At 37.8% G+C, this 27682-nt stretch overlaps 1 protein-coding gene across 1 annotated transcript; it reads left to right on the plus strand.

Annotated features, from left to right (window-relative positions):
* The first annotated feature begins 940 nt into the window (after window positions 1–940).
* Window positions 941–26831, plus strand: slc25a36a (solute carrier family 25 member 36a). Its single transcript, XM_065267177.1, has 7 exons — window positions 941–1398; window positions 6975–7139; window positions 11009–11086; window positions 15362–15462; window positions 22061–22127; window positions 23273–23562; window positions 23647–26831. Exons 1-7 carry the CDS (start codon window positions 1358–1360, stop codon window positions 23838–23840), a joined length of 936 nt encoding a protein of 311 aa, XP_065123249.1. The 5' UTR covers window positions 941–1357; the 3' UTR covers window positions 23841–26831.
* The last annotated feature ends 851 nt before the right edge of the window (window positions 26832–27682 follow it).

A 27682-nucleotide genomic window follows, 5' to 3' on the forward strand; every position in this document is an offset into this window, starting at 1 on the left:
CTGCAACATCTAAATTGTTCTTGCACATATGATGCAACTATAGCATTCTTAATGTTATAGTCCTAGCTTTATCAGAAAGATGTGATTGTTAGGTAACCATTTAAACAAATTAGTATCTCAATAGATGGCTGAGTCCTTGCATAATCCTTCTCCTTGTTGTATAGGGTTGGCATGACAAGAGCAATTGAATTTTCCATGCACATGACCCAAACGTGTTAAATTGTAATGCTAGACTTTAAAGCAAGAGCCGTATGCATGTTATTCAGCTATTTATGTAGGAAACCAGATTATCTCATGGAAAGATGCTGAAGCCCTGGTCAGCTGATGCGTTTCCTTTCAGGACAATTACACAATTAATACCCAAATACAAAATGTGTCATTCTTAAAGCTAAATGATGAATAATAGACGGATAAAAGACATTGTATCAAAAAGATAAAACCTGGAACCTTCTGCCCATGGGGGTCAAAAATCTAATTTAGGCCTACTTGCATTATTTTAAGGTCGGAGGGGGCATGTCCGTACATGCCTTCAGCCTTTCCTAAACTTGATAAGAAACCTATTTATCTACGTGGGGGTTAACAAGTGCACGTGCAAGTTGATAAACTCCAAAGTGCATTAAAAATACCAAAAGCGCCTATCAAAATAAACCATGGGAAAAATAAATATTTATAACACATACAGCCCGCCCAGTAAATGTCCTGTTCTCATTCGCTAAACTGTATTGCTATTCGTTTCTAGGCCATTGTAGGTTTATCAGACACTTTTTGCAAACATGACCCAATCTCTAATAAAGGTAAATCAACATTTACGATTTATCAATCGTTTGATCATGTGAAAGAGGCATGATGGGGCGGGGACAATTTCGTCACGCAGCAAGCCGACCAATCGCGGCCTCTGTTTTGCGGTTTCTGATTGGCTCGTAAATAGCGTTCGGCTGTCCTTCTCATTTCGCTTCTCATCTCGACCGCAGCTTGAAGATACAACGGAACCGCAGCCACTGGCGACTCTGCACGGATTTACCTTCACCAAATCTACCTCTTCTGCAACCACAACCTCGGTATTCGACAGATTTCGTTGCTGTTCGACAGAAAAAGTCCTGATTAAAGCAAAAGCGCAGCGGTGAGAGGCGAAAGGAGGCGTCTGCGCACATCGAGATCCGTTAGCTGACTAAGCTAGCCGCATCTCGCGACACATCTCGCCCGCAAGATATCGGGCTGACATCGCGCTTTCTTTTTTATTATTCACACACGCATCATTTACACTGGTCGACAAAGGTGAGGCGTAGCGGGTCCGGCGGAGCTGTACGGCTCTTGCTTGCACTGCAGGCCAGGGTGTGGGTGCGGAGAATGCTGAAGGATGAATCAGAGAGACACCCTGGTTCATTTGTTTGCTGGAGGGTGAGTAGCGAACCGTAGACGAATATTAGCAAGTATGCACGCATCTGTCATTCTGACACACATTTATTTGCAATACCGCAACGTGTTGATAGTAGTTAATTGAATATTTTAATATAAAACACGATTGTTGCACGTGATCCGTTAGACCGTTACAAAATGTATGACGAAACACGCTCGTGCAGGCAGCGTCTCTGTGAATAAGCTCGCAAATGTGTTTTTATGTTAATACAGACAGATGATCATATATATGGTTGTTTGTTTTTGCAAGGCTATGTTATTGATCTGTGCTGTTGTCACAGAAGCCTCTGGAAGGTCTCAGGCATTTCAATTTTCAGGAAGTGTTTGTGCTTTGATGTTTTTCACCCATCGCATTTTACCTCCAAAAAACCGAGTAGATGCTACACGATCAATGTAAACATGAAGCAACACGGTTTCCTGTAGCAAAACAGACCTGTGGTTTCAACTGTCAGCTTTACTCCCGTCAGTATTTGTGTCTGGGTGTTTGACAGGGATCACACTGGTATTATACTAAAGCTATTTTTGAAACCATTCTCATAACTCAATGTTCCTGGCTGCTATCTTGCACCCAAGAAGGTCTTAATAAGCTACATTGTTTTCTTGTAAACATTTGAAATGTTTTTCCTTCCAGTCATGAAATTAGAGCCTTTGATTCCTTTGATAGTGACACAGAAACACATCACTGTTGTTAAGCAAGAGATTATATATCTCAAGGTCATTTGTTGACGCTACCGGATGATTAAAGGTCTAACATAATGCCTTTAATAAGAGAATAATGTGTGTGTTATCTTATAGGGGTCATTTGAATCCAAATAGGGAGTTTAAAGTAGTGAGGATAAGATAAGTTTGATCATACCTGTTGTTTTGCATGCCTGAATAATTGGTCTTAGATTTACATTTATGCAACTGGCAGATGCTTTTTTTCAAAGCAACTTGGAGTGCATTTTAGGATATACATTGTATCAGTATTTGTGGTTCTTTGGTATTGAACATATGACCTTTTCTGCTGCTAATGCAATGCTCTACCAATTGAGCTACAGGAGCCATGACATGAGCTGTCATATCTGTAAAAATGTGCACATTGGCTTGTAACCGGAAAGGATTTTCTCATAAATATATCAATGATAGTGTGATGCAGATTATTATTCTGCAGAATTCTTCTTAATATATAACCGTTGCACACCTTTAGCTTTACTGTTTACAATTGATGTTGACCTGGGTCTGACAAATAAGCCAAAGAAACACAGCAGTTTACACAATATACAAGAATTAATGTTATACATTTTCTCAATTTTTAATTTTTTTTTCTGTAGTGTAGTTAAATCCATAGAAATGTACACTAGATGTCGCCTGGGCTACAGCAGTTAATTGGACCAAATGCGTCAAATAGAGCCGCCATCTTGAAACAGGGGAACACCACATCAGCGTCATTGTAGGCAATGGTGTAACAGAAATAAAATCACTATGAATCGTCATGAACGCAATTTTTTTGGTTTTCTTTTGGTTCGTTTCAACAGTCAGACACGTATTTAGCATTGAGTCCAGAAAAAAATAAGTTTTGATATTTTGAAAATCTTCTTTTTCTAGCTACTGTATAATGCATAGTGCTAGTAGGCCTAACATCCATACGCAGCACAAAAGTCTGGCATCGTCCATGAATTCGAAGTACAGGCGGAGATAGCAGCTTTACCTAGCTACTTCCTATGACAAGAGCCCTGTTCCAAGATGGGGCGGTTTTGACGCATGCTTAGAACCCCAAGGCGACATCTAGTGTATATACTTATGAGTTAAATCTTACAGTGTTACAAATGGATTGATGAAGTCAGAACCTTTATTTATAATACTTACATAAGGTAACAAAAAGTTGCATGTCACACTCAAGACAGTACACTGCTTAAAATGTCATGTAGTACCGAAATGCTTTCTAAATGAACGGCTAAAAATACAATACTTATATTGGTTCAGGTCGATCATATTTAACGCGGATATGCACGCAAAGCCCCGTCACACAGGTCTTGCCCACTCAGCACGCATGTACGGCAAGTTTGGCAACACTGCGCACATCAACGGCAGATACGTCAAGTCTAAAACCCCATTCACACAGCACTTTGGTCCCAAAAATGTCCAAAAGATTGGTAGAGAGGCTTAAAGGAATAGTCTACTCATTTTCAATATTAAAATATGTTATTACCTTAACTAAGAACTGTTGAATCATCCCTCTATCATCTGTGTGTGTGCACGTAAGCGCTGGAGCGTTCTGCGATGCTACGATAGCATTTAGCTTAGCCCCATTCATTCAATGCTGCCATTTAGAGATAAAGTTAGAAGTGACCAAACACATCAACGTTTTTCCTATTTAAGACGAGTAGTTATACAAGCAAGTTTGGTGGTACAAAATAAAACAGCGCTTTTCTAAGCGGATTTAAAAGAGGAACTATATTTTATGGCGTAATAGCACTTTTGGGAGTACTTCGACTCGCCTGAAAAGTCCGCTCCCCTTCTCACCCTCATAATGGGAGAGGGAGGGTGTTACTGCGCCGAGTCGAAGTACTTCCAAAAGTGCTATTACGCCATAAAATATAGTTACTCTTTTAAATCCGCTTAGAAAAGCGCTATGTTTTATTTTGTACCACCAAACTTGCTCGTATAACTACTCGTCTTAAATAGGAAAAACGTTGATGTGTTTGGTCACTTCTAACTTTATCTCTAAATGGTACCATTGAATGAATGGGGCTAAGCTAAATGCTATCGTAGCGTCGCAGCGCGCTCCAGCGCTTACGTGCACACACACAGATGATAGAGGGATGATTCAACAGTTCTTAGTTAAGGTAAAAACATATTTTAATATTGAAAACGAGTAGACTATTCCTTTAATGTTCTGGGATTACTCCCGCAAAGATGACATGGTAACATGCAGAAACAATGCCACATAGGGCGTGTCGTAGTGAGGACGCGCGTGTCATCGCAACCAGAAGTTTTTGTTCAGCTCTTTGCAAACGGGATTTAAATCCAGATCAACATTCACAACTAAAGAAATGTCGGCAAACTGGACTGAAAAAAGTCATTGGCAGTGTGAAAAACCCAAAAACACAGCAGAGCGCAGCGACTGTCGCCAGGGGTGTGTTCATAGAACCTGTCAGAAATAAATGTATGAGAAACACTTTAATATGTGGTTCACAACAGAAAGGTAAATGGGCACATTTTGTCCTGGGACAGCACAGGTTCTGCACTCACTAGGAGATTTTGGTCGGGTGACAAGAATCTTTCGTGAGGACGTAAATTTCGACCAGATCCCATTTGAATAGGGCTGATTACTTTAGACAAGTTGTTTATTACTATGCTTTTGGGAATTTAGGTGTCTTTTGATCACTGCTATTTTAACCTCAAACTCAAAATATCCATTTCACTTCAAAAACTGAACTAATCATTGACCAGGGGACTTCAACATTAGCATTTTTCTTTGGTTTTGCATTTCTCGTTTTTCCAGAGTACTTCTCTTTTCTTTCACAATCAAAACTCTTTTTTTTAGTAGATGTTTAAATGCAAATTTTCCAAAGTAAAGTACTTAAAATCCAGTGGTGCATTTTGTAAAAGGACTCTGCTGAAGGTTTTAGTGGGATGGGCTGCTGGGTTTTTCCTTGTGATCATTCTATTTATTGGCCACCACTGAGTGAGTGAGAGAGCCAATATGTAAAACCTTAGCAGAAACAAACCAGAGGACTCCAAATCTGGGCCAAAGTTCACTGCTGCTCCCTGTATGTGAGGCGTCCTTTTGAAAGGAGAGACTGTGTTTAGAACAGAGGGATCATTTAACAGTCCATTGCTAAGTTTAGCAAGTTATAAACATTTAGTGTTTCTTCTTAGTAATAATTGTGTCAACATAGTAATAACATGTGCTGTTGAAAAGTACAGATACAGCAGATTAGCAGGATTAAAGTTAAAGCACCAGTTGGCATTTGGTGGCTGAGGAAAAGTGGCTAGGAAGAGGTAACATGAGAAATGTAGGTTATTTACACACTAACTGAAAATTCTGGTTTTGCAAAAGGTCTAATATCTTGACTTGGTTTACAGTTTCGGCCCACCTCTGTGAGTTGCACCCATATAGGCACAATGGCTTATACATAATGAACTTGGCCGACATTCACAAGCTCAATAATCAAACCATTGTTGATGTCAGCTATAGGCAAAATACTGTGGTGTTGAAAATGTAAATGTTATGAATCGAATGAGCATAAAGATGATTAAGTAACATTAAATCAGTATACATGTGTATGTGTATTAAATCAAAATACTTTTTAAAGAAAAATAGATACAGAAGATATGATATGCATGATTTTATACTGTTCCTGTAAAATAAACATAATAATAATATTAAGTTTTTGGTGTATGGTATTGTTCCTAAATAATATTATGTAATATTATACAGAATAATACTATGTCTGGGTTCTTGTAGCTCAATGGTTGAGCATTGCATTAGCGGTACATAGATCAGGATTTTGATTTTCAGGGAAAACAAACACTTTTGTAAAATGTATTCATTGAATGTAGTGTAAGTCGCTTTAAATTAAAGTTTCTGCCAAATGCATTGGTGAATATAAATAAAATAGATTTGATTTTCTTCAGCCCTATTCGGACGGGATTATTTTTACAGGGGTTAGATGGAGTAATGTCATTTTACCACAGGACGTCTGTAATATTGATGTTTAATTGGCACAGGATTATAAATCTCAGTAAAACATTCAGAAGTGGGAGGGGTAACACTTTTACGCAGCACGCCAACTTCCTCGTCGTCACGTGCACATTACCTCGCTTTCTGATATCACATGTGCAAAACAAACAAACAAATTTTGAGTTTTGTGCAAGCAATTTAAGGCCATCTTGTCCCAAATATAGCAGCCTTCATTCAGTGATTGAAACAAATATTATTTATATTAATTAAAGTTTTACAGCATAAAAAAACTGACATTGAACGCTTCGAGCGAGCTGTGCTGTTTTAAACATGGATTTTTTTCTGGACATGAAACTGTAAATAACCAAACCAGTGGAAGCAATGCATTTATCCTTTATTCATGCAATATCTATTCAGTCAGTACAGTAGCCTACACTTAAGTAATGTTTCTGTTTGACGTTAAATAAAATGAGGCCCACAATTCCGAAAAATGTGGCAACAAATAACAAATAAAAGAAATATTTGAATATAAATTTTCACCTTAGAATTTTTTTTAACTATTTGAATATATATATATATATATATATATATATATATAAGAATTTAGAAATTTAGAAAATTCGTTGACAGCCCTACTGAAAAGTGATTTTGACTTGCTCTGATAAAAATGGCTTTACCCCACCTCCCTATGTAAAACTAATCTCGTCCGAATACTTCATGTGCATTTTATGAAAATAAACTGGATTTTGACTATATTTAAATGAAATATTCAGTTAAACATTTTGAGTCTACTTGGCAAGTCACTGTCGCTTAAAATTATGATTCATTTTTCAATGCAAATGATGCTACATAAAAGTGAATAACAAATGTTTTCTCTCTCCGTGAACAGCTGTGGGGGCACTGTGGGTGCTATATTGACGTGTCCACTTGAGGTGGTGAAGACGAGGTTGCAGTCTTCCTCTGTGACGTTGTATATCTCTGAAGTGCAGCTCAGCACTGTGAATGGGGCCAGCGTGGCCCGTATGGCCCCACCGGGGCCTCTGCACTGTCTTAAGTAAGTATAACAAACCAAATCATACAAGTTGACATGCTTTAAGGCATTTAAACCAGCATTGCGCTATAAAAAAAGAGCTACATGGTGTAGTATTAACAATTTTGATAAAGGATCTTGTTGATAAACAGTAATATAGGTTTTGAGCTTCTAAAAAAAGCTGCACTTTGTTCAGTCTTTCTCTGTGACTGTCTTGCTAACTATAAACTAATACCATCTGTAGTGACCTTCGTGGCTTTGCAGGAGTGTCAGAACAAACAAGTAAAAGACGAAGCTTAACCAAATCTGCTGCTTTTATAACCAACTAGTTGTCGGCATGCAGTGAACACTTGCATAACACTTGCATAACTGTCATTAGCAATTAAATATCTGCTTGGTGATTTAACCATTAGGACTTTGAACTGTCATGCACATTAACGTGGCTAAAAGAGTAGACTGATAGACAGTCTATGGATGAAGTCTTGCTGTTTCTCTAGTGCTGGAATCAATTTTTTAAATTGTTGGTGTTCTAGGCTATTGTATTACTCGAGTAGAAAAAAAGAAAGAAACTGAAGAAAGAGGTTGAAAAGTAGGTTAGCAGAAAATAAGCTACAGATGCAGTCTTTTTTATTAAGTTATTTTAAGATAGGTTTTGAGTCCATTCTGATTAGAAAATGGATAAAACATTGAAAAGCACAGAAATGCCCTGAGGTGCTTTTTTTGTAATATATATGAATATAATTCTGGAGTTCTGTATCCTGTTTTTGTGCGACGTTAGATTTCCCTGGATTTCATTTGTGAACTATTACAATCCCTTTTATCGTATTGAGTTGGAAAGTAATGAAGGATCTTTATTTTATTGGTCCAAGACTCCAAATATCACTTTCAGACTGTTGTCTGTGTAGTATGCTCAGTAAAGTATCCAAGTACACAGAGTATAGAGCAGTGACTATGCCTACACAGAAACTACCTCAGCAGAAATCAGCACAGAATAGAAATGCCAGACAAGTTTTACACATTCCCCGCCCCTTCACATTTTTACTTATTAAATGTTTAGGCTAATTTGAGACGGCTTTTAGAGTTCTTCTCTATAGATGGTTTCATAGCAGAACTTTACTTCCGGTCACTATTTGTTTAATGGTCTGACTAGTGTCTAAACTGACCTCTGGAACAAATATCTCATCGAAAATAATCAGATTTGTAGTTAAGAATGTATACATTATGTAGTATTACACATTTTCCACAGTAACATTAGCTCCGTGTAGTTTTTGATACGCTTTAATTTTAACTAAGGTAATCTAATTGTTGTTTATTTTGCTTGTTATCACTACTCTAAAAGGTCTTTGTTATTGATTCTTTGCAGAGTTTACAGGAAGTTATGTGTGTTCCACGAAAGCCGTTTGTTTATGTTGGTACACCTGAAACCATCTATATATTTACCATATTTAAAAACTAGAGATTAGGGATTGGCATTTATCTAATTTTTTCATTTCGATTAATCCATAGGTCTGAAGAACAAGTACTCGATTAACTGGGGGCGGGGCAATCAAAGGGGCGGGGCATACGCGTCATGGTGAAAATTAAAATATTTTTATTAAAAACACTTAAATAAAACCTAATTTTGAAGAAACTATGACAGAACAATGAACACATACTAGATTATTAATTAATTAAATGTTTTTTAACAGAAACCTCTGACAGTAAAAGCTGCGTGATGAAGTGAAACTAAAGGGTTAATAAACACAAACCGAAGCGCTTTCTATATGACGCACTCTACATAATATTAAGCCTTTATACAACATAAATGGATTATACAACATGCATCTATCTGCATAAAATGCAAGACTTCAACTAAGTTTTCAACTAAGTTATGTACAGAAAGTTTAACTCCCGTTGTGGATGTGCACCATCAACAGTGCGCTTTAAACACGTCCAGTCAAAGCATAAGCTTCATAACATTAAGCAGCTTTAAGTCTTTTTCTGTCATTTTAGCGTTTAGCTGTGTCGTGTCGTCCCCTTACCTGTTCTCAGTCAAGATGTATTGTTAATGCTCGTATGGCTCTCTGGTATCTCTTGACATTTGATGTTTACATATGAGATGATAACCCATTGAACTTTTGACGGCGCTGTACATTTTGCACCTGACTGACTTTATTTCCGAAAATCACGGCATCATTTTAAACCATAGAGCCTCAGTGATGTGAGGTGTGTCCGGCTTCGTAGGATCGGCGAGATAGGCGCGTTGCCGCGAATTGCGCGGATCGGCGGGTGCGCGGAAATATCTGTTTGTTTTTGAATCATGCATGGTAATGTTACTGATGTCATACGCCGGTCTGCCTCGACACAACGTCAAACACGCATCTCCAGACACAGTCTTACAGGCGATTGTAACGCTAACCAGACAACCAAATGCTGACATATCCGCAATAAATAAATAAATAAACCCTCATGATCATCGTTTTCGTGATCGATCATCGATGCCACGTCCGAGTACTCGAGCAATCGAGTACTCGTGCCCATCCCTACTAGAGATGCACTGTTATAAAATGTTTACGCCGATTAGTCAGATTGATATCTGCCGATGCTGGTATCAGTTTGGTTGTTATATTAATTTGCATTAACTTTTTAGCATTTTAATCAGAGTAGGAAGTGTTGTGACTCATGTATGACAATACCACCAGTATTATGTGATATTGTATTTTCATGTCACATACACTCACCTAAAGGATTATTAGGAACACCATACTAATACTGTGTTTGACCCCCTTTCGCCTTCAGAATTGCCTTAATTCTACGTGGCATTGTTTCAACAAGGTATTAAAAGCATTTTTTAGAAATGTTGGCCCGTATTCATAGGATAGCACTTGCAGTTGATAGAGATTGCACAGGTAGCCAGGGCACGAAGGTCCCGTTCCACCACATCCCAAAGATGCTCTATTGGGTTGAGATCTGGTGACTGTGGGGGCCATTTTAGTACAGTGAACTTATTGTCATGTTCAAGAAACCAATTTGAAATGAATCGAGCTTTGTGACATGGTGCATTATCCTGCTGGAAGTAGCCATGGTGGTCATAAAGGGATGGACATGGTCAGAAACAATGCTCAGGTAGGCCGTAGCATTTAAACGATGCCCAATTGGCACTAAGGGGCCTAAAGTGTGCCAAGAAAACATCCCCCACACCATTACAACATTGCATTAATGAGAAATTGGACAGGTGTTCCTAATAATCCTTTAGGTGAGTGTATTTCATAAATTACTATAATGCTGATATAATGCATTTAAGGAATAAAAGGTAAATAAGTAATGCAATTTTAAGTACTGCATTATGTTGTATATTGTTCAATTAAAAAAAGTGCACGTATAGCAAGACAAGTAAATAACTACACTTGAAGTGTTTGTAAAATAAAAAATGAAATACCAAAACCTGTATGTGTTATCATAATGAAGACGAACTGTATGTTGAATTCGGGAACTTGATGGCGCAGCATGGTGACGTAATGAGGTTTGCCATTAATCAGTTTATGTTCTACAACATGTAAAATGGGACCATAAAAGGACTATTCTTAGAGCAACTCATGTAAACTATCAATTGAATAATGTCTTATTCAGAATAAGGTCAATAATTAGATTAATGCTTTCCATGTAAACATAGTCAATGTTAATCACAAGGTGCAGCTTGGTACAGCTATTCAAGGAATAGCTTACTAAAGACAGAGCAGCAAATGTAGGACGTCATGGCAACAGCATGTCACATTATTACATTAATAATTTAGTGTTGCCGCTTATACTATATCATTTCCATGGGTGTTACTTGCATCCAGTAATCACTTAGGCATAAGTTTTACATGTCATGTCATGTTTGTTCTCTCTCTCTATCTTTTTTTCTCTCTCAGGTTAATACTGGAGAAAGAAGGTCCTCGCTCACTCTTTAGGGGACTAGGGCCCAACTTGGTAGGAGTGGCTCCATCCAGGTATGATTTGTGTACAATAATTAAACGTCAGCTTCAATGTGCGTAATAAAAATAGTTATTTAATCTGCTTTAAAGCATAGTTTATCAAAAAAATTAAAATGCAGATTTTGTGTACTTACCCTTATGTTGATTACAATAGTTTTTTTTTTTTATATAAAATTTGGGTTATCTCACTAAAGCAACAGTCACTGCTGCAAGTTATGTGTCCTCCCAATAATATTTTTTACTTACTTGTTTGGAAATTGTAGATCATCTTTTACACTGCACAAAGTACTTTTTTATCTCAAACTTTGTCTTGATTTTAGCCATGGGATATAGTGATTTTGTCATTTCCTCATTCTCAAGTTATTCCAAACTTGTATACATTTCTTTGTTCTGGTTTAAAGATATTTTGAAGAATGTTTGTAACCAAGCAGATCTGGTGCACTATTGCCTTTCATAGTATGAAACAAACAATACTATAAACGTGAAAGGTGCCCCAGATCTGTTTGGGTATTAACATTTTTTTCAAAATATCTTCAGCAGAATGAAAATTTTTACAGGTTTGCATAAGTAAATGATGACAGAATTTTCATTTAAAATGTTTTTATATTCCCTAGTGTTCTTAAAGTTTCCCTTTATTTATATGGTTTCATAAGGGCAAAGGTCTCTGTCTTATTACAAACTACACTGGCCATAGACCCTCCGCTGTCACTCTTCCCTTTGACTCTGTGTCTGGTTGGTTGTATCTTAGCTTTACAGTGGATTCCTAAATCTCCAGCTCTTGCTGTGTTTAGCAGTGTCTGTGCGACTGTAATGGAGGATAGACTCTTTGTTGAGCTGGCAAGCACTTTTTCTCATTAGCATCTGTGAATTTTTTTCTCTCGCTCTTCTCTGTCTCTCTCCCTATGAGTCAGCTGCGGTTTGTTCATTGACTGCAGTGTATCATCACTATGCTATATGGGCTAGCTGCTCTCACGTCCTCATTCACTTGAGCTTTTTGTGTGCGTCTGTGTGATATAATCACATTTAAATTGGTATGTGGGTGATGGTGTTTGCAACTAAGCCACTTAAAATGAGATGATTTCTGTGTATATGCCCTTTTATGCTGCAGGAGGTGTGAATGTGTGCAATCTCATGTCTCCATCTGTATGTGCACTTCTCAGCGTTCTCGTCCTCTGTGTCCTCTACCATCACAGCTGGAGTGGTTGCCACGTGACTCTTAGTGTTACGTAAATATTAAACACGCGCATATGAACATAAGGATTGATATGCGTGCTTATGCTCACGTACAGACATTATGCTTATTCTCAAATATTTAGTGTAGTTTTTGGAATTGAGACATTCACAATTGTGTAATATCCAACTAGGAATGTCACATTGTTCAAGTTGGAAAACAAAATTATTTAGCCATACAAACTGCTCACCTTTCAGTTATATTTACCTTATAAAGCTGATTTGACCAGTTAAATAAAAACCCTAAATAAAAACCCTTCCTTCAAGATTAAATGCTTTTACAGGATAAGTCCATTTTCTTAAAAAAATCCAGATAATTTTCTCACCAACATGTCATACAAAATGTTGATAACTTTCTTTGTTCAGTCGAGAAGAAATTATGTTTTTTAAGGAAAACATTCCAGGATTTTTCTCATTTTAATGGCCTTTAATGGACCCCAACACAGAACAGTTTTAATACAGTTTAAAATTGCAGTTTCAAAGGACTCTAAACGATCCCAAACGAGGCATAAGGGTCTTTTCTAGTTAAACGATTGTCATTTTTGACAAGAATAATAAAAAATATGCAATTTTAAATCACAACTTCTCGTCTATCTCCAGTCCTGTGACGCGCCAGTGCGACCTCACGTAATTGCGTAGTGACGTAGAATGGTCAAGTGTTACATATATGAAACGGACATTTGCTGACCATTTTAAACAATAAACCGATACAAACAAATTAATTGGTATCATTCGACATATAACAACGTCGGAACGGTCCTCTTTCTCCACACTTGTAAACACTGGGGCGTAGTTTCGCATGCATCATCCGTGACCTCTAGACATGATGACATATTACGTGAAATCGCGCTGGTGCATCACAGGACCGGAGATAGACGAGAAGTTGTTGTTTAAAAGCGCATATTTTTTTTCTTGTCAATGACAATCGTTTCGCTAGACAAGACCCTTATGCCTCGTTTGGGATCGTTTATATTCCTTTGAAACTCAGTTGAAAAAAAACTGTTAAGTGTTGATTGTTTGGGTCCATTAAATTCCAATAAAATGAGAAAAATCCTGGAATGTTTTCCTCAAAAAACATAATTTCTTCTCGACTGAACAAAAGAAGACATCAACATTTTGGATGACATGGTGGTGAGTAAAAGAAAATGGACTGATCCTTTAATATTTCAGTTTAATGAAACACCTGGTTTTATCTGACCTGTTTTACCCCTCATAAGTTTGCATACCTGATTTTTACATACATTTGACTGTTTGAAATCTTGCAAATGTTAAAACCAGAATCTGATTGGCTGTCAGGAAAACATGGTAGGCCACTGATTGACTGCCACTGATTGTGAAGGCACGGCATGTAAGGACAGTTGGAATCATCTGGTTTCAGAAGGTTGCTCAGTCTTTTCAGGTCACTTAGTGCAGACATTTGCCCCGGTTGTGTGGTGATGGGAATTACATAATACTTAAAATCCCTCCCACTAAGGAAAGCTTAACTGTGAAAGTTTTGATCTGAATAATCCTGTTGTGTTTTATCATCAGACTGATTTTTGCCTTAATAAGAAAATACATTTGTTGTTATTACAGAGCATATGATCTGGTGGAGACAACACATAAAATATATAAACATACAATATATCATGAAAGGACACAGACTCTTTGCTTTCAAACTAATTTTAACTCGTCATTGGCGGGGAAAGAGTTAATGGCAATACACTGAGCAGAAATGTAGGACCTGTACTATTGTAAGACATTTCCGGTAAACAATATGAGTGGGAGTCAACAGGGACCTATCAATGTAATATTGCAGATATCTGGCTTCCGATTCATTGTAAGTCAAGTCGCACCGGTATATTTGTAGCAATAGCCAACAATAAATTCTATGGAGCAAAATTATAAAAAGTTTTTATGCCAAAAATCATTTGGTTATTATGTATAAATCAAGTTCCATGGAGATATTTTGTACATTTTCTACTGAAAAAAAAGTATTTATAATTAGTAATATGTGTTGCTTAGGACTTCATTTGAACAACTTTAAAAGTTATTTTCTTAGTATTTAGTTTTTTTTCTCTCCAGATTTTTAAATCGTATTTCGTCCAAATACTGTCCTATTCTAACAAACCATACATTAATGGAAAGCCTATTTATTTAGATATCTGTAATCTCAATTGACTAAATCAGTTTAGTTTATAATTAGTTTTAAAATTACCTTTAGTTTGTATGTCATTGATTTTTTTTTGCACTTTCTTGTTTATAATAGATCATAATATAAATAATGTGAGGGAATAAATCTTGTTTCGGCATGTTTATGTTTGTGTAAAAACTTCTGCCATCTACTATGCTATATGATAGACATCTATAGGGGCTAATCACACCAAAAGTGCTTTAAACGCTTGGAAACGCAAGGCGTGACGCACTGCCTTTTAAAAAAAAAGAGCAGTGCGACGTGGCTTTTTATATTGCTAGGCAACCACCGAGTCCGCTGTCCTGTCGATCCAATATTAAAGCGTGAGCGCTCTTTTGCTGTTAACTGTCATATTAGCAGAAACTTTAAAAAGGGGGCGCTTGCTCTGACCTTGTTTGAGGATGAGAGGTGCCCAAACACGCAGTAGAGAGAGCAACTCTAAACTTCTTTCACCACAACGTAAGGCCCGCCTCTACCCTCATTCGATTGGACAATGGAAGACGCAAATGACGTCGGGCGTTTCTCTGCTTTCAGCGTTCCTTCAAAGAGGCGTGCTGCAGCCGGCGGCAAAAAACGCAAGGCGCTCAGCGCGCATAAACAGCGAGCAAACGCTCCCTGCCCATAGAATATCATTCAAAAAATGCGGCTGCAACTGCCATAAACGCTTTTGGTGTGATTGGCCCCTTACAAAGGAAGCACACGGACAGTGTGGGTTTTGGTAAAATGCAATAATGCAGTATATATTTTTTTTTTCTTCTCAAAAACTTTAAATATGAAATCTTAATGTGGATATTTTTTTCCTAAGCCTCTTAAACACTGATGCAGTGAACTTTTTAATTTACAAGTGGTACATTTTTTTAACACGCATGTCTCCATTTTGTCCACAGAGCAATATATTTTGCTGCCTACTCCTCAGCTAAAGAGAAGCTGAATAATGTGTTTGATCCAGACTCCACACAGGTGCACATGCTGTCTGCTGGTTTAGCAGGTAAGAGTCATGGGCGGACGTCTTGTGTTGTGTTGATGCATTTTTTACTTAAGTTTGCATTGGCTCTTTTTGGTTGTTTTTTACACACTAAACTAAAATGATACTCACTTCTTAGTGTACACAAAACAACAGATTGCATCTATGGGGGGTGTTTATAACCAATGTTTGTCAGTCGCTTTTTTTTTTAGCAATGACAAAGCCTTGAGACAGTTTTCTTGAAATATCATGTTTTGTCCTAGTGACCATCTTGTACAAATGGGGGAGTTTAGCCATGGTTTTGCCCCGTATATTGGGTTACGTTTTTTTTCAAGGTATGACAGAATTTAGACCGAAAGCACAATTGAAGACTTTCAGGATCAAACGGTTTCTTTTGAAGCTGTTTTTTTCCATTTAAACTTTAATTCGGATGATCAAGAGAATAAACCTAAGTTAATTAAAAAGAAAACTTTTCGTAGTGTCTCCGTCAGCAAATGAACACACAGATACAAATGTGTAACTGTATTACCCATCTATTCTTGCCGAAATTGATACATTTCAGTCTAACCATTTTTAACGCAAATAACTTTCAAGCATGTTATATTAGCTTGAAAGTTTATTAGCTTAAGCCCTACATGAAAAAAAAAAGATGAAAAGGTCCTCAAAGTTTAGGTTGTGCTTTCCTTTCCCACTTTCTTTTTTCCTTTTTGTTTTCTTCTACCTTTCGAGGACTGGAGGACATAAGTCATTACATGCCAGTGTGCTTCTAAACAGTCTGGCTTCACACGCTGTCTGTGCTGTGTGTAGTAGCGGCCGCTAGCAGGGCGCTACGCTAACATGTAGAGTGCCATGCGCGGTGGGCAGCGGTCCTCGCGACTGACACGGGCGGGATCGGGACGCCTCAGGTAGTCACGTCTCTACTCACCGGTATGATCATGATTCTCCTAATGATAATGATTATTCTTAATAATGATGGTTATTCAATTCATGTAGCCAGTGTAGCTGGCTTGCAGTCTTTTAACCTCCTTGTGATTACGCAGTTTTGACACATGGCCCCCTTGCCAGCCTGTAACCCCCCGTAAAGGTAAATTCAGTGTAAGAACCACATGCACACCTTTTTTTTTTTCATTTATTTTGCAGTCCTGAATGCTAACCTTGTCATTCGATTACTGTACATGTATTTTACAGTTGTTTTCGTTAGGGTTTTGACATAAACATTTGCCATGTGCTGCCTGTATTTTGAAGATAAGAGAATAGGGGCCACGCTGCCCAACTCCACACCACCATACAGCACACATAGACCTTATGTTACTAAACGGGTTAAATATAGGTCCTTGATCCCTGAATGGAAAATTGGCATCCGATAAGGGACAGGACGATGAAATATTCATTACACCAGTCGTTCTCTTCTGTCTATTTTGTTTCTTGTGATCACTCTTTGTATTAGCATTACTTTACTGCAGTAAAGCTTTGCATTGGATATATATGAGAAATGTTTAAGATTGCTGATTATTCATCACATAAACACATTTGTACTATATTAACCAACTTGACCAACTCCTTAAAATACACAAGACTAAAATAACTTAAAATCCTAGAAACATTTATTAGAAAAATGCTAAACTGAGTGGTTTTATAATGGATAAACTTTTCAGGCTCAGTTTAAGCAGCAGCATCATTATTGCAATGACTTTCTTTCAATGGGTATGACAAGGTTAGCATTTAGACATAGACTCTTACATGCACTGCCTCTAACCTTCCTTGACGTTACTTTTGATATAAAGGTTGATCCCACTTTAATTTGCTAGTTGTTTAAATGACTCAGCATTGATAAAGCTTAGTTCTTATAATATATAGTCTTGCTTCTTTTCAGCTCCAGTGAGGTCAGCTTTGCTCTGTACCTTTACATTTAAAATGAAAAACACTGGTCTAATGATGTCCTTTAAAACTCAACAATCCTGTCTTTCATCTCTCTTACTCTCAGTCTCTGTTCCAAAACTTATTATACATCCTACATAGACAGCTACATATTGCATTACACTAATATGTTTACAAATATACGCAGTTCAGATGCAAAAGCCGCTAAATGGCCCCTTCGTCAAAAATGAGATAATAATTGTAACCAAATGCTCTCGACAAATACTACGCGTTTATCAAATACTTTCACGTCAAATCTGCTTAATCCAAACGTATACTTTTGCCTCTTATGTATGGCATAGCCTACACATATATACCTCCCCAAAAAGGTAACAATGCGTTAGTTGTAAACGGACAATTGGTCGGCTAGAACCCCTCCCTCAGGTAAAAAAATCTGTAATGTATATAGCGTCACATCTCATCATTCGCTTCTCTGATTGCATCGGTAAAAACAAAGATGGAACAAGTTGCGGAGCAATATTTAACTACTCGAGCTGTAACTAAAGTTGTTGTCTACTGCCATTACTGCTGATGCTTCTCCAACCTTCTTCGGCTCCAAAGCGTAAAGGGTGTGGCGTTGAGAGTATGGCATAGGTTCGGCGCAGAATTATTAACCAGGCTATGACCAGTAGACCAGTAGAAATGACCAAAAACTTAGGTGTTTAGGACTGGTTACTAGTAGTCTGCATGTCGACATGGACAGCGAAGCAGAAGTATAGATAAAAGCTGATGTGTCGAGGGTGCACCATAGAAGATATGGCATAGGTCCGACCCAGAAGTATAAACCAGGCTTTAGAAATGATCAAAAACTAGGTGTTTAGGACTGGTTACTAGTGGTCTGCATGTCGAAACGGACAACGCCGCAGAAGTACAGATAAAAGCTGATGTGTCGAGGGTGCACCATAGAGGATACGGCATAGGTCAGACGCAGAAGTATAAACTAGGCTTTAGAAATGATCAAAAACTAGGTGTTTAGGACTGGTTACTAGTGGTCTGCATGACTACACGGACAACGCCGCAGAATTATAGATAAAAGCTGATGTGTCGAGGGTGCACCATAGAGGATACAGCATAGGTCCGACGCAGAATTATAAACCAGGCTTTAGAAATGACCAAAACTAGGTGTTTAGGACTGCCTACTAGTGGTATGCATGTCAACATGGACAACAACGCAAAAGTATGAATGAAAACTGACACGTAGAGCATTCGGCGTAGAGGATACGTTCGAGATGGTACGGCATAGGTCTGATGCAGAAGTATAAACCAGGCTTTAGAAATGGCCAAAAACTAGATGTTCAGTAGGCAACATAATGAAAATAATTGAAACATCCTTCACATTGAGGTAATGTTTTGGAACAGAGCTTCTCTCTATCTTGTATCTTACCCTTCACATTTTCTTACTGTCTTCTTCTATCCATTTAAAAAGGAAAGGAAAATGAAAGCACTTACTTAAATGTTCAACTTGGGGGGTGGGAGGGATGAAATGGTCATTGTTTGATGATGTAATTGCTGGGTGGGTGGGGTTTGTTGAAGATTTCCACTCCCTCATGTGTTTGACATGACTCTGAGGGGCATGTGGACTGCTGCTTGTGACTGTGGTACAGAAAAGCCTGTGTCTATTTTAGGCCTTTACTGTAGCTTTCACCCTGCGTGAGGGTCTGTGAGCCAGCCTGCTCTGCCCCCCATATCTGCAGGCTTCGTCCTGCAGCTGTGAGGAGAGGAGCTTTGCCCCTCCCCTGTGAGTACTCGTCAGAGACACACTCTCTCTCTCTTCTTACTCTTTTATACCGATCTTTCATTCCCCCTCACCAGTAAAATGCCTTAGGCCTCTCTTACCTTCTCTAGAGCTTCTACCATAGACCTCCTTATGGTTTGTTTAGCTTTGAGATAACAATGTTCACACTGTATTGTTAGAAACAAATGAATATTTTCATTTTAAAATGCCATTGTCTCTTTATTATGTTTGGGGATTTCTAGTATACTTTGTGCACCCACAACACCAAGCCCAGGCTTTGTGCGCTTCATTTTGCTGCAGTTGAATAGAGAACAAATAGTTTCACCAACAGAACCCTACTAAATATTTTGCTCTTGCTTTTAATTTTAACACACTGCAAGCATATATTGGAACATAAAAATGTTTCACCTAAACCTTATAGGTAGGGGTGTAAATCACACAGTTTGTTACAATGACACAATATCAATTTTTCTCCGCCAGCGATGCAGTAGATTTAATTACGATTCGCTGTGATACGATTAATTTATCAACATTTTTATACAATCACCTAAAGGATTATTAGGAACACCTGTTCAATTTCTCATTAATGCAATTATATAATTAACCAATCACATGGCAGTTGCTTCAATGCATTTAGGGGTGTGGTCCTGGTCAAGACAATCTCCTGAACTCCAAACTGAATGTCAGAATGGAAAAGAAAGGTGATTTAAGCAATTTTGAGCGTGGCATGGTTGTTGGTGCCAGACGGGCCAGTCTGAGTATTTCACAATCTGCTCAGTTACTGGGATTTTCACTCACAACCATTTCTAGGGTTTACAAAAAATGGTGTGAAAAGGGAAAAACATCCAGTATGCGGAAGTCCTGTGGGCAAAAATGCCTTGTTGATGCTAGAGGTCAGAGGAGAATGGGCCGACTGATTCAAGCTGATAGAAGAGCAACTTTGACTGAAATAACCACTCGATACAACGGAGGTATGCAGCAAAGCATTCGTGAAGCCTCAACACGCACAACCTTGAGGCGGATGGGCTACAACAGAAGAAGACCCCACCGGGTACGTGCACCTCTACTACAAATAGGAAAAATAGGCTACAATTTGTACGAGCTCACCAATATTGGACGGTTGAAGATTGGAAAAATGTTTCCTGGTCTGATGAGTCTCAATTCCTGTTGAGACATTCAGATGGTGGAGTCAGAATTTGGCATAAACAGAATGAGAACATGGATCCATCATGCCTTGTTACAACTGTGGAGGCTAGTGGTGGTGGTGTAATGGTGTGGGGGATGTTTTCTTGGCACACTTTAGGCCCCTTTGTGCCAATTGGGCATCGATTAAATGCCACAGCCTACCTGAGCTTTGTTTCTGACAATGTCCATCATTTTATGACCACCATGTACCCATCCTCTGATGGCTACTTCCAGCAGGATAATGCACCATGTCACAAAGCTCAAATCATTTCAAATTGGTTTCTTGAACATGACAATGAGTTCACTGTACTAAAATGGCCCCCACAGTCACCAGATCTCAACCCAATAGAGCATCTTTGGACTGTGGTGGAATGGGAGCTTCGTGCCCTGGATGTGCATCCCACAAATCTCCATCAACTGCAAGATGCTATCCTATCAATATGGGCAAACATTTTTAAAGATTGCTTTCAGCACCTTGTTGAATCAATGCCACATAGAATTAAGGCAGTTCTAAAGGCGAAAGGGGGTCAAACACAGTATCAGAATGGTGTTCCTAATAATCCTTTAGGTGAGTGTATTATATGCCTTAAGCAGTTACCTTTATTATAACTTACAAATGCAACCAAAATATACAACATGAACATTTAATTAAACTCTTTGAAAATGGCACAATCTCTGCCCCAATTGGAACAATTTTTTTTTAAATAAATAACAAAGGAAAAAAGACGCACAAAATCAAACTTATGATTGAAACAGTCAAAGTTCTGTATTTTGTGCCAAAATGTGCAATATTGCCAGTCACTGAGGTAGTAAAAAATGAAATAAAAAAATAAATTTTTGTTGCTGCATCGCATTCACTTGCTGACACTAGCAGACGAAAATAAATAAATAATGCTTGCCCTGGCAGAAATGCGTAGGTTGACGTTACGTTAAGGAATAAGGATTGAGTGTCAAAATAAAGGTAGATTATATCGATATTTTATGTGTGTCATTAATGAATCGTTAGAAATTTAATTGATGTATCGATCCATATTTTATGTATTTTACACCCCTACTTAAAGGTCACATCACTTTTAACATGGCAGCCTTAACTTGCATACACATACTATACAAAGAAATATTAAAATATAATTGGTTGATGTGCAAATTTCATTTACTAATTTTGTCATATCACACGTCTTGCCTGCATAATACTCGAATGGCATGAATATAAAGAAAATAACAGCGGTGGTATAATTTAGTGCCCATGCTGTAAATCTAAATATTTATTTATCAATACTAACAGTTTTGTATTTAGCTTCAGTTGTGTTATTGTATTGCAATTATTTTGTATCTTTAGATGCTTTCTCACAAAGTTTAGCTCATATGTTATGCCATTTATATTATTGGGGTTATTTATAGTAAAGCTACATTTGGAGTTTTATTATAGATGATATTGTAAACACTGCTTAAAAGGCCTTATTTACTGCTGTGGCCACTGCTCTAAGATGTGCTTATGGCTTTCATCCATGTTTTTAAGTCTGTATATGACACACAGTCCGTGTCACGGTGTTTTAAAGTGGTCCAAAATATGGAATATAAAAGTAACATCAATGGTTTATCCTTCAGTTAAACCCAAAACAAACAGGCCATAAGCACATTTTACAGACGTCCAAAGCACTTGTGTGAAATTTCTTTAGGAAAAGTTTGTCTGTTTTTGAGTCATCAGACTTGCTAAATGTCCAGTGCTTGAGACACTTTGACTGTATCACTTCTGTGTCTCATCCAATTACCTTATTTTCCCAGGGTTCACTGCCATTACAGCAACCAACCCGATCTGGCTAATAAAGACACGCTTGCAGCTTGATGCCAGGTGGGTAACATGCTATTTAAAGTGTTTGTTTTATCACACTTGTATCTCACAAAGCCAGGAAACATACTTTACGCAACTGTGCAAATACATTAAGACTATGTATAAATATTGTCTCGTGTTCAGCGTAATGGCATAAACATTTGAAGGTACTTAATACGTGTTGTTGTGTTACGGTGGCAGTAAACAAAAACCTTGTTACTTAAGTATTTACAACAGTCCCACTGCATGCAACGTGCTGGCCAAGCATTTGCATCTGTGTAAAGCATGGCTGTCCCATCCTACTCTCGGAGGTTCATTGTCCTGAAGAATATAGTTTCAACTCAGATTAACCACCCAATATAGCCTGTCAGTGGCATCTAATGAAATTCAGAATTGCTTAAAGTCCCCCTATAGTCAATAATTTGTGTCACTTTAACTCTCACTGTGGGGAAAATCAGATTTTTATTGTTGTTTATATTTCTGTATGGTGTTTTTAATGTCTTAAGATAAGCCATGTGCAAATTCATCATTCAACACCATTGCTGAGTATTTCCTCCATAAAATTGGAGTGTCATTCCCGCAGTTTAAAATCGTTTTGGTTATCAATGTCACAAAACACGTAATCAGGCATACAAACACAGTTGAATGTGTGAATCAGTAGTTTGAGTCATAAATATTATGTATGGAAATATTGTGTGAAACCTAACTTAGCAGTTATGTGTCATCTTTTTACATTTGTGACCCTGGACCCCTGGTCGTAAGTCGCATGGGTATATTTAAAGAGTTTGGTTCCCAAACGCGATAAATGCCATAAAAAAAAGAGTTGGACAAACTGATTTATCCAGGGGGGCCTGACCAGTCACAACCACAATAATCAGACACGCCTGGATTAATCAGTTTGTCCAATAATGGCAGTGGAAGTTCAGGAAGTAGTGCAGCTGGGCATAAAGCCTATTGAGTACAGTGAGACTTTAAACCATAAACAACAATAAAAACTTTATTTTCACTTTTTTTGGCAACTGTGTTCAAGTCAAGTTGAAGTGTTTCTCTCCAAGAGCGGCCTAGACACTTTTGACATTGAGCATTTTTGGCAGTGATCTTTATATTAGCTGGCAGATATTCATAAGACATTTGCAACATTTGTGTTTATTTCTGGTGTTTCTCAGGAACCGCGGAGAAAGACGCATGAGTGCATTTGAGTGTGTCCGACGTGTCTATCGGTCAGATGGGTTACGGGGATTCTACAGGGGCATGTCTGCTTCTTATGCTGGCATATCAGAGACTGTCATCCATTTTGTCATCTATGAAAGCATTAAACGCAAACTTTTAGAGTCCAAGGCCAATGCTAACATGGACGATGAAGATGAATCCGTAAAAGACGCTTCAGACTTTGTGGGTATGATGCTGGCTGCTGCCACTTCCAAAACGTGCGCCACATCAATCGCCTATCCTCACGGTGAGTGCTGATTGGTCGCTTTTAACATGCCTATATTCATTCTCTTCGATGAATAACTAAAAACCGTGTTCATTTTTTCTACAGAGGTTATTCGTACCAGGCTACGTGAGGAGGGCAGCAAGTATCGTTCGTTCTTCCAGACGCTAAGCGTTGTGTTCCGGGAAGAGGGTTACAGAGCACTGTACCGAGGCCTCACCACTCACCTGGTCCGACAGATCCCGAACACTGCTATTATGATGTGCACCTACGAGCTGGTGGTCTACCTGCTCAATGGTTAACTGCTGGAGAGAGACAGGGAAAGAGATGGAAAGATCGACAGAGAAAGAGGGTGCGAAAGCTGGATAGAGCCAGGCTTAGACCAAAGGAAGTAGAACACATCTTTAGATGGCAATGTTACCTAAGACCCCTAGAGGGGGCTCTAGTGTCATAGAGAAAGTAAAGAGATGGGATTTCAAGCCTGTTGGACTGGAGAGCATTTCAAAAAGTTAGACTGATGGTAAACAGACATGCTAAGCAGTCTGTTTCTCTTGAAATGTTTTATGAAAGGACAATTGAAGCGGGGAATGCTTGAAAATAAACAAAACGACCAAATGATCCTTGTTATTGTTTTATTCAACTCAGTCAGTTTATTTCAAAAATAATTTTATCTAAGCCAGTGCCTAAAAAAGCTGTGGTGTTCCCTACTTAATAAAAATCAAGTCTATTGAGGTCTTCTATATGGAGGCCTCAAGGGGACATTGAGCAAAAAAAAAAATTTTCGTTTTGCGCGCGCACGTGAAACTATTGGGTGCGCACGTGCAAATATCGCGTTTAGTTGGAGCAAAAAATAAATAAAGTTTAGTTTTGCGTGTGCACGTGAAACTAAACCTTTTTTTTTTTTTTGCTCAATGTCCCTTTGGGGGCTCCACATATAAGACCTCAATAGACTTGATTTTTATTAAGTGCGCACGCAAAAGTTGCACGTGCACACACTCGATAGTTTCACGTGACCATGCGAAACTCAACTTTAAAAAAAATTCTGCACATGAAACTAAACTTTAGATTTTTTACTCCAATATCACCTTAGGGCTTCGGTACCTTATATGACTGAAGGAAGGAAAAACACAATAATTGGTGCACTACTGTAAATGATATCATTCCCCATCTCATTGGGTTTCAAAAGGACAATGTTTCGCCCATTCAGACATTGTTGTTTCAAGCATTCTCCTCTAGGGGTCTCTTTCCAAACTATCCAGACAGATGGTCATCCACGCACAAATTTTCATTTGCTGTCATTCAGTAGCGGTCACGTAATCCGTGACCCCTCATGTGCTTCAAACTGAAGTGTTTCTTGTTAGGTTCATATTATGTTTAACCGTACTTATTTTGTGTGTGTGTGTGTTTTAATTTGATTCTAATGCTGTTGTTCTAATACCAGTATATATTTTTAATTGGGAGATTGCGTCACTGGGCCTCTGAGATGGAGCGTTCTCAAATTTTCATCCCGGTTTACTGCTGCAATGCCTTTACTTAAAGCCCCTGGGTGTTAGATATGAATTTAAACTGAGCTTTGTCTCGCACTGTCTTTGTTCGGAGAGGCTAATGCTAACCCAATAAACAACATGCATAGGGCAACAATCAATTAAGAGTCAGTGGATCCAACCGTTCTCGTTTGCACCCCCTGGATCCTTTCTTTAACAGTGGCTTCTGAATGACCGTATATGCACTTTGTGGCCTGCCAGGCTTGCGCAAAACTTTCGTTTTGTTTCTTTTTTCCTTATGGGACAAAGTTAATCTTGTATTGTAAAACATAGTATTACTATGTAAGCAAGGCAGTGTTTTGATGAACAGTTCCCTTTGGAAGCTATTGTACAGTTCAGTGTACTAAACTTTTAGTGAAGGATATTCTCGTATGTGTATATACTGTACGTATACATATCAAATATCCAGTGTTCATTACTGAAGTCCTCTGAATATGCAGTAGTTTGCAGTTACAGAAGTATTATTTCAATGTCTGCATATGTTTGATGGATTATTACAGGATGTTCTGAAACTCATTTTGTTGAATGTCGTGTTCTCTTTTTTTTATAGTTTATAAAAATGTTTATACCATTTGTTTGCTTTCATCACTCCTTATTCTGGCCTGAAAATTATGGAAATAATGTCACAAAGTATATATATATATTTAATTTTTCTAATTTTTCGTTTCTGTGTGTTTGCATTACTGTCTGTACTTTTGCACCCTAGTAATATGAAGGAGCTCAAACTGTCAATTATTAATTACAACATCAAACTTTACTACACACACAATACTTTCAGACAATTCAATACCAAACCTTGAGCTTAAAATTATATTTTAAAACGAGTGTAACAAAAAAAATATACAGCTTCTAGAGTACTGTAGGCATCTTTAAATACTAACCGTGATGCAATGATCATTAGCATTCATCTAGTAGCGGGAGTGAAGTGATTTAAGTTTCATTCAGTGCATTTTCTCTGTTTACCTTACTGTCCATTTCAATCCTGTTTGTTGTGTGGTTGTTGTCAGTATCCCAAATGGCCTGCCCTATCTACTGCTGTACTATAATGGTCATAATCTCACATTGGCTTTTATTACAGATCACACAACATCATCAGATATTTTGGGTTAGTACTGGGCTATTTGTCATAGACCATCGCATTTTTGGCCATGTATGCAAATTTAAGAATAGTCCCCAATTTAACCAATTATTTGAAATGTTGGGCATAATTTAAATTTGTAATTAATGCATAAATAAATTATCATTAAGAATAATTGTTATGGATTAGTAAAAATAACTAATAAATATTTGTGCCATATTTAAAGATGTTGTGTTAGTGATCTCTCTCACATGCATGCATAATGATTTAGGTTGACATTACACAAATGCACTTCACAGTCTAAGGGACTACAGAATAAAAAAAAATACTGTTAGGTTGTCGGCCAATATCTGTGAGAGACCAAATGGACAGAAGGCTTAAATAGAGAATTAAACTTTCAGCAGAGCATAACTAATTGACAAAAATCGTGAACATCCTATATTAAAACTTTCCTCTTCATTGTTAATGACATTCAGCAGGTTTTCATGTGTGGTGTCTGTATTACAGTTTAACATGACCAACACTAATGAATTGTACGTTAACACCTGATTCATTTCAATTCTTTGCCTTTTTTAAGTCTAGTTGTTTTTATGGTAAACGTGGCCTATTCTTTGCTGGTTGTGATACTTCCATTTTGTACAAAGTGTCAATAAAAATAAATGCAAAACTCACGTTGATTCAATTTTTTCTTTCCAAAGTTTTTGATGATATTGAAAACATTGGACTTTAGTATCAAATGATCACAGCCCTGTGTTTTCAATAGAATTTGGGAAAAAACTCGATTTGTTCTTTGTTAATTTAACCGATTTGGTACAGTAATTTATGAACAAAACTGGAAATCTAATTTAATTCGAGTTTAGGGAATACATTTAAAAAAAAAGTTAAAAAAAAAAAATGTATTTGTTAATGCTGCCACTCTGCCAGATGATGGCAGCAAAACATCATAAAGAAATGTTGACGACACGCACAACTCAATGAGTGAACAGAGACTAAATATTTTTAAAACCTGAACTGTCACATTTAAGATCAAATTACATTCATTCAGATGTGTATGTAGTAGTTACAGTTGAAAATCTGCCCTTTTCAATCAACTAAAATGTAAATAAATGTACGGTACATTGGAAACAACGTCACAACATGATGCAGACATAACACACAGCAGATACATACAACAGTCTTCAGAACAGCTGCCTAAGCACAACTGCACAACACTTTAAAATAAAGACCAAACAGAGAGTGCATGCAAATAGTTTTTACAATCTTTTTCCTTCACATCGGTATGTTTCACACACTACAAGGTCAAACAACAGAATATCGACTAAAAAGGTAATCGTGGACAGACTTCATAAGGGGCTGCGCAAAACGATCGGCGTATGACCACAAAGTACCGCGACGTTCGAATCTCGCGGTATTTTGATGTCATGTGCAGACCAGTGTTCGCGCACACACGCACACGAGGGGCAAATAACTAAAGTAAATCGTGTTTTTTTATAATTCTTAAATTACACAAGAAGGAGAAATC

This window comes from Paramisgurnus dabryanus, chromosome 6 (assembly GCF_030506205.2).
Source record: "Paramisgurnus dabryanus chromosome 6, PD_genome_1.1, whole genome shotgun sequence".
Lineage (NCBI taxonomy): Eukaryota > Metazoa > Chordata > Actinopteri > Cypriniformes > Cobitidae > Paramisgurnus > Paramisgurnus dabryanus.

Bases quoted from the DNA above. Each gene is read 5' to 3' on its own strand.
- slc25a36a (XM_065267177.1), top strand. From the start codon at position 1,358: ATGAATCAGAGAGACACCCTGGTTCATTTGTTTGCTGGAGG. The intron at 1,399-6,974 runs GTGAGTAGCGAA...CTCCGTGAACAG, and splicing joins GTTCATTTGTTTGCTGGAGG to CTGTGGGGGCACTGTGGGTG. The intron at 15,463-22,060 runs GTAAGAGTCATG...TTATTTTCCCAG, and splicing joins GCTGTCTGCTGGTTTAGCAG to GGTTCACTGCCATTACAGCA.